Below are 7588 nucleotides of genomic sequence, written 5' to 3'. Positions count from 1 at the left end.
GCCAGGTAATGAAGAGATGGGGTGGCAAATATGGATGATGAGGAAGAGATCTGGGTGACAACTGGCACGTTTTGGGACCATGTAGAGGCTAGAGATAGCTAGACTACTAAATTGGGCTAAGGAACAGAAGGTGGGTATTGGAGAAAGGCCATCAGTGCGTGTTCTGCAAGCAGTACAGTGGATGAAGGTGCTGCGTGAGCGTGGTGAATGGATAGATGTGGTTATGAACTGTGAGGAAGAAGTAGAAGAGCCAAATGCAGTGGGAAGATGTGTGTTGAAGAATAATAACATTTTTGGAGAAAGTGGATCGCTGCCTTTTGGCTGATCCATATGTATTCTGAGGCTGGGTAGAAAATAAATTGGGTATTGTGAAATCGGTGAAGCTAGCTCGAAGTGGACTTGTGATGATTTTCTGTGTTTCTTATGTCTAGAGGGAGCGGGCACTTCACGTGACTAGGGACAAGACCTGTGACTTGCTTTGCTCTCCGGAGCCTTTGAAAACAATGGTTACTGTGGTGGAGTTGAGGTGGAGCAAATGAAATTGAAGATTGCCTATGTCTGTGATGCCCCGTTCGGTGTGATGTAGACCCAGTGGCAAGTGTGGTGAAACTGAGAAGACACTTTCTGTCCTTTTGAGCTTTTGAGTCTTTACCTGATACAGTCATGTTATGATATGTAAATGATCCAGTGAGAGCTTTTGTGTCCAACCCACTAAGGTGTTTCAGATGCCGAACCCACTGAGGTGTTTCAGATGCCGAACCCACTGAGGTGTTTCAGATGCCGAACCCACTGAGGTGTTTCAGATGTCAAGCTTATGGTCATGTTGCAGCAGTGTAGCAGGGAGATTCCAAGATGTGAGAAGTGTGCAGGAGGGCATAAGACAAAGAAATGTGTAGTATTGGTGGAAAAACTGTTTGTGTCAATTGTGGGGGTGGCCATCTTGCTGGGGATCAGAAGAGCCTGGTGCAAGAGAGACAGGTTGAGGTTGCCAGGGTCAGAGTAAAACAGAAGATGTCATATGCTGAGGCAGTGAAGTGAGTAAAGGATGATGGGACAAGAGTGATGCGAATTTGTGCTTCAATAAGGTTGGCTTCTTAGCATTCATTGCCATGGTTATCAACTGTACCACAGAAATGGAACATAAATCACAGAAAATAGATGTGGCGGCAGCTGCAGAGAAGTTCTTGGGTGTACAAGGTTTTCCCTTACTAAAAAAGATTGCAGTACAATTAAGCAATAAGGCACGGGGGGGTGTGGTATACGGCCAATATACCACGGCTAAGGGCTGTTATTCTTCACGACGCAACACTGAGTGCCTGGACACAGCCCTTAGCCATGGTATATTGGCCATATATCACAAACTCAGAGGAGCCGTATTTCTATTATAAACTGGTCACGAACTTAACTAGAGCAATAAAACGAAATGTTTTGTCATACCCGTGGTTTACGGTCTGATATACCATGTCTGTTAGCCAATCAGCATTCAGGGCTTGAACCACCCAGTTTATAACTGCTGAAGGTCATGGTATATCAGACCTTGCTCTAATTAAGTTCGTAACCAGTTTATAATAGAAATAACGCTCATCTGGGTTTGTGATATATGGCCAATATACCACGGCTCAGGACTGTGTCCAGGTACTCCGCGTGCAAAAGAACAGCCCTTAGCTGTGGTATATTGGCCATGTACCTCACCCCCCATGCCTCATTGCTTAATTAGTGCAGTATAACTCCAGTATGCTGCAAATGCTGCCTCCAAAAGAACACTTTTTTTTTACTGCAGTAATTTTGCAATGTCACTGCAGACTCTTAAGTGCAGTACACTGAATTTATTCTGCAATTACTGAGTCCAAAATGCCACAGTCGACTGCAGTTACTGCATTTTAGCTGCAGTTTCAAAACTGCTATATTTTCTTGTAAGGTTTACTGCAGACGAGATACAAGATGTGTTTAAAGAAAGACTTCTGTCCTCCCAAGCCTTCAGCCTGGTGTAGGATCAGTTAGGGTCAAAGTATTGGAATGGAGTGATGATTTTTGAAATATTAAAGAGTTGTATATAGGTGTAGGGTTAGTTGGTGGTGCAACTTTTTCCTTTTACAAAAGTAAAAAAGTAACGTGATTGACCACACACTACCACACAGTAGGTGGCGGCATGCACAACCAAAATGTGCGAATGCCATGATACCAAAGAAGAAGAACGAAGAGACGCTTTAGAGCTACCGCGTCCTACTTCCTCCTAGAGCACATGGAGCCGGTGACAAGACTAAACCGGTTCCTACGTCTACTGAAGGCCGGTTTTAGCTGGCGTGTTGCCCTGGAGACGGCACCTCTATAAATACGGTCGTATCGAAATGTTGGCTTCAACTTTCCAGTTGTAAATCAGTTAGAGAGCGCGACACAGTTTCGTGACAGACTCGGCTGACGAGGAAAAACCGAGTCATATTTTACAGGATTCTGGTCTAATGGACACACTCTTTGTAAATGCTTTTTAAGGTAAGCCTAATTCAATAATTGATTCATTTTCACAAATTAATTAATTTTAAACAGGTTAGCTAGGTAGACTATCGAATTAATCCATGCATTGCGATATCCACGTTGGCTTAGTCAGATCTTGTGAAGTTGTTTAGCTAAAGTAATATTATGGTTATGCCATATTTAGCCTCTTCGCTCATGGAGACCTGTAACGTTACATTGAACTGTGTAACAGTACAGGTCTCAGAGCGAAAATGATATGCCACATCGTGCAACGTTAGTTAGCGTTACGTATCTCTATCTTCTAATATGTGTTTGGTTTAATGGAAGTGATGGTTTTGGAGCAGGTTAAGATACGCCGTGTGTACTTTAGTGAACCTGGGGTTGGTTTGGACCGCGGGAATGAGATTGGCAAAGAAACTCGGTGAACGTTTTTGTTACATCCGTGAACAACTCCCAGTCCCCACACAATGTATTTAACTAGTTTGCTAACATGTATTTTATGAAATGTATACCGGTAACATTAGGCGACGTTGACGAAGCTCGTGTGGGCATGTTGGCATGGCGTGAATGAATGAATTACGAATTTTGGGCCGTGTTCGAAAGAATCAAAACCGTGATGTATCATGGGTAAATTGTGACAGACTAACAGATCTAGACGTTATATTGAGGAGTGATTATTGATGAAGCAGGGTGATTTGGAGACCGGCCAGTCTTTAAAGTCGTCTGCAATGTCGAATGCGTCCATTACAATGGCGCGCCAAGCGGATAAAATACTAATTGGTTCAGCCAAGAAGCGTTTGTTTTGCGTCAGTCTTTCCTGATTGGTTCCTTTTCATGCCACTTAACGATTTAGCCACTCGCTCTGCTATTTGGATACTTTAGCAGTGTCCTTGTCATAAAGGCGGTTTCTCACTTGCTGGTTAGTAGAGACTTGTCGAGAGACGTTGTATCCATTTGAGACCCGGATAAAGGATTGCCCTGTAGTCGGCCTTCTCGAGGGTGTGGTTGTTCAACAAAAAAACATCATTCGGATTGTCCGATAGTGTAAAAAAGCAAGTATATTGGCCATTAATACTCACTGTTAACACTTGCGATGCCAACAGTAACTGATTCTCAGTCATACTAGACTATATGATTATCTAAACTGCTAACGGACTGGTTGAATGAATTATGGAAATATCCATTGAAAACCCTAACAGCATAGACACTGTCCTGTTTTAATGCTGCTGTATTTTCACACATTTGAACTCTCTGTTTGCAGAATAATCGCTTTAGGAAAGCGCACACTGGCTGCTCTGCAGGCCCCGGCCTAGAGTCTTACCTGAAAGGCTTCAACTTCACTGGTGAACCACCCTGGCTGCTCTGCACCTGATTAAACTACTTTGCCAAATTCCATCTCTTTCTTGTCCAAGTAAGGGTTGCTTTCCAATGTGCCATCTTGTACAAACATTTTACTATTCGGGAATTGTCCTTGTAAAGTGTGTAAGTCACTGAGTCAACATTGATAGGCTATTCCTTTAACAACTAGCCCACTGATAAACTAGCTAACAATGCGAAACGAGTGTTTTTGGGTCTGTGCTATGATTTTTTAACTCTGATCTCCCCTTTCCACAGTTCTTTTGTGACCATCTTTAAATATTTTCTTCGACCATGAACACCTTTGCTCCTGATTTTGCCTTCCTGGAGGAGGGTTTCTGTGCCCGTGACATTGTTGAACAAAAAATCAATGAGACTTCCATGTCTGTAAGAACCACCTCCTGTTGTCTCTTTTTGCTGCATTTGGTGTGAAGTGTGATTTGATGACGAGGCATTTGTCAGTGTAAGATGTATTTCTTATTTGCTTGCATCCACGTCTTTGACCCTCCAGGATGATAAGGATGCCTTCTACGTGTGCGACTTGGGTGACGTGCTGAAGAAGCACATGCGATGGGCACGTGCCATGCCTCGTGTCACGCCCTTCTATGCTGTCAAATGCAACGACAGCCGGGCTGTTGTCACGACCCTGGCCTCCTTGAACGCTGGCTTTGACTGTGCAAGCAAGGTTTGTCTCTTTCTAAACCGCTCCTGACTTGAAATGACCTTGACTCCCTCCAAACCCTGCTGCCCTGTGAATGTGTTTCCTGTACTAACCCAGTCTGTCTTTGTCCCATCAGACTGAGATCCAGATCGTTCAGTCTCTGGGTGTGGATGCTAACAGGATCATCTACGCCAATCCCTGCAAGCAGGTGTCCCAGATCAAGTATGCCTCTGCCCACGGAGTGCAGATGATGACCTTCGACAGTGATGTGGAGCTCATGAAGGTTGCTCGGTACCACGACGATGCCAAGTAAGAGACCTCCACCCCCATTCTTTAGCCACACTGGAAACACTTGGAATTGTCAGGGAATTATTTGACTACTCTAGAGAAGTACACTTATCTATCTCTCCTTGTCCAGACTTGTACTGCGCATTGCCACAGATGATTCCAAGGCAGTGTGCCGGCTGAGTGTGAAGTTTGGTGCCACCCTGAAGGCCTGTCGGGGTCTCCTGGAGCGGGCTAAGGAGCTGTGCCTGGATGTTATCGGGGTCAGCTTCCACGTGGGCAGCGGCTGCACTGACCCAGACACCTACAGCCAGGCCATCTCTGATGCACGCTGTGTCTTCGACATGGGGGTGAGTTGCCTTTTCTGCTCGTAACTTACCACCCAAATTGATACATTTTATAAATGGACCCTTAGCTTGGTAAGTTTGGTTTTGGTTAGTTTCCAGTGAAGGGATGCAGTTGGCCCTCAGCGGTAGGCCTAACTCATCTCTGTTGGTTTGTTTCTTCAGTCCGAGGTGGGATTCAACATGACCCTCCTGGACATTGGAGGTGGTTTCCCTGGGTCTGAGGACACCAAGCTCAAGTTTGAGGAGATCACAGCAGTTATCAACCCAGCGCTGGACAAGTATTTTCCTGCCGAATCTGGGATCCGGATCATAGCCGAACCAGGCCGCTACTACGTGGCCTCTGCCTACACCCTAGCTGTTAACATCATTGCCAAGAAGGTTATCATGAACGAGCAGTCTGCCTCTGACGGTAAGAGCAAACTCTACTCAATCCGCAAACTTGTGGCTACTGCCTGATGTGTGAAATAACATTGCATCACATAACTTAAAGTTAGCAAAGTTTCATTCCTCTCTGCCCCTACAGAGGATGAGGATTGGACTAGTGACCGGACTCTGATGTACTATGTGAACGATGGGGTCTACGGCTCCTTCAACTGTATTCTATATGACCATGCTCACCCCCTGCCTACCCTGCACAAGGTACGATGATTGACACTCAAACACTTCATTTCAACACCTCACACAAGAAGCACATTTTATAAAACCAGTAAAATAAGTTCCATTGTTTAGTCCTTGCTCTCTTCCTCCTACAGAAGCCAAAACCAGATGACCGTATGTACCACTGCAGCATCTGGGGACCAACCTGCGATGGCCTGGACCGCATCGCTGAGATGTGCACCTTGCCTGACATGCAGGTGGGAGAGTGGCTGCTGTTTGAGAACATGGGTGCCTACACCGTGGCTGCGTCCTCTACCTTCAACGGCTTCCAGAAGCCAGACATCTATTACACTATGTCCCGCACAGCTTGGTAAGTTATTGGGAATGTAGAATTATATGGACACTAATTGAATGTGATTGTGGCTGAATGTTTCCATACATTGGTGTTTGACCAATCCTCAACCTTAATTCTGATTTTAAATCACTCTTGTCCTGTGTAGGCAATGCATGCAGCAGATCTGTGCCCAGGGGATGCCCGTTCCTTTGGAGGAGTTGTCCTGCGTGACATCCAGCTGTGGCCATGAGAGCAGCCTGGAGCTGCCCACTGAGCCTTGCCAGACCTGTGTGCTCTAATCATAACACCAACATAATCTCATACATACCCACTGCCACTGGGCCCAGTAGCCTGTTTTTAATTTCCTATTCAGTTTTTTTTTTTTTTTTTACTCGTACTGTTGAAAGGCCAGGTACTTGACTGGAGAATGAGGGGCATGTTGGTGCACATATCTATCTTTTCTGTATGAAAGACATATCTAATCCTGAGCTGTCCTATTGTTACGGGGGTCTGATTGGCTAATGCCTATAATACCAAGGTTGAATGTTCATTTATTGTAGGGGCCACAAGATGCCTTAATTTGCACTGAGCTAAGTCGCTCTGAATGAGAGCACTTGTAAAATGACAATGTAAATGTTACATGGCGGTGTCGTAGGTGTTTTCTCTCCAGCTCATGACTCAACGGACTGTTTGAGTGATGATTACTTTGCCAGGTAATGGTTGCTACAGATATTTAATTATCTCTGAATCCTCTTTCCCACCGACCACATTCAGTGTAGGGACTCAACATGCAGACTGTCCCTCCTTCTCCTTTTCTGTATTTAATGTTTTTGTTGCTGGGTAGCACACCAGTTAATGATAATTATTCATGTTTAAGATGCATTTTTTTTTAAATGGATATGAAAGAGATGGGATTGCACATTTGTATTGCTTTCCTATGGAAACTATCAATTTTGTATTAATTTTTTTATTATATATAAATAAAATGTAGGTGCAGAGCTGAATAACGTTGTGGTCCTTCCTGGGGGGGGGGGGGGCATAACACACCTTGAGGATATTACTACAGTAGTGATTCACTAACTATATTGAACAAAAATATAAATGCAACAATTTCAGTTAGTTCCTAATAAGGAAATCAGCCAATTGAAATGCATTTAATTAGGCCCTAATCTATGGATTTCATATCTGCATCTGTTGGTCACATTCCCTTAAAAGGGATGTGTGGATTAGAAAACCAGTCAGTATCTGGTGTGACCATTTACCTCATGTAGCATATCTCCTTCGCATGGAGTTGCTCAGGCTGTTGGATATTGGCCGGAATGGCAACATGCTCAATGGGTGACGTCTGAGTATGCAGGCCATGGTGGAAGACCTGGGACGTGTTCAGCTTCCAAGAATTGTGTACAGATCCTTGCATGGGCATGTGTGTTATGGTGGCGGATGAATTGCACAATGGGCCTCGGTTACGGTATGTGTGCATTCAAATTGCCATTAATAAAATGCAATTGTTTGTAGCTTATGGACACAACAACCCTG

General features: G+C 44.5%; 1 protein-coding gene across 2 annotated transcripts; it reads left to right on the top strand.

Annotated features, from left to right (window-relative positions):
* Window positions 1-2247: 2247 nt before the first annotated feature.
* On the top strand, window positions 2248-7059 carry LOC115138620 (ornithine decarboxylase 1-like). Of its 2 annotated transcripts, none has more exons than XM_029675668.2 (10): window positions 2248-2490; window positions 3734-3883; window positions 4087-4215; window positions 4340-4513; window positions 4626-4798; window positions 4908-5124; window positions 5284-5530; window positions 5645-5760; window positions 5874-6088; window positions 6219-7059. In XM_029675668.2, exons 3-10 carry the CDS (start codon window positions 4123-4125, stop codon window positions 6349-6351), a joined length of 1368 nt encoding a protein of 455 aa, XP_029531528.1. In that variant the 5' UTR covers window positions 2248-2490; window positions 3734-3883; window positions 4087-4122; the 3' UTR covers window positions 6352-7059. The 2 variants fall into 2 exon arrangements, with proteins under 2 accessions (XP_029531528.1, XP_064881819.1); XM_065025747.1 differs by lacking the exon at window positions 2248-2490 and adding an exon at window positions 3419-3524.
* The last annotated feature ends 529 nt before the right edge of the window (window positions 7060-7588 follow it).

This window comes from Oncorhynchus nerka, linkage group LG12 (assembly GCF_034236695.1).
Source record: "Oncorhynchus nerka isolate Pitt River linkage group LG12, Oner_Uvic_2.0, whole genome shotgun sequence".
NCBI lineage: Eukaryota > Metazoa > Chordata > Actinopteri > Salmoniformes > Salmonidae > Oncorhynchus > Oncorhynchus nerka.
This window is presented reverse-complemented; position numbering and strand designations above follow the sequence as displayed.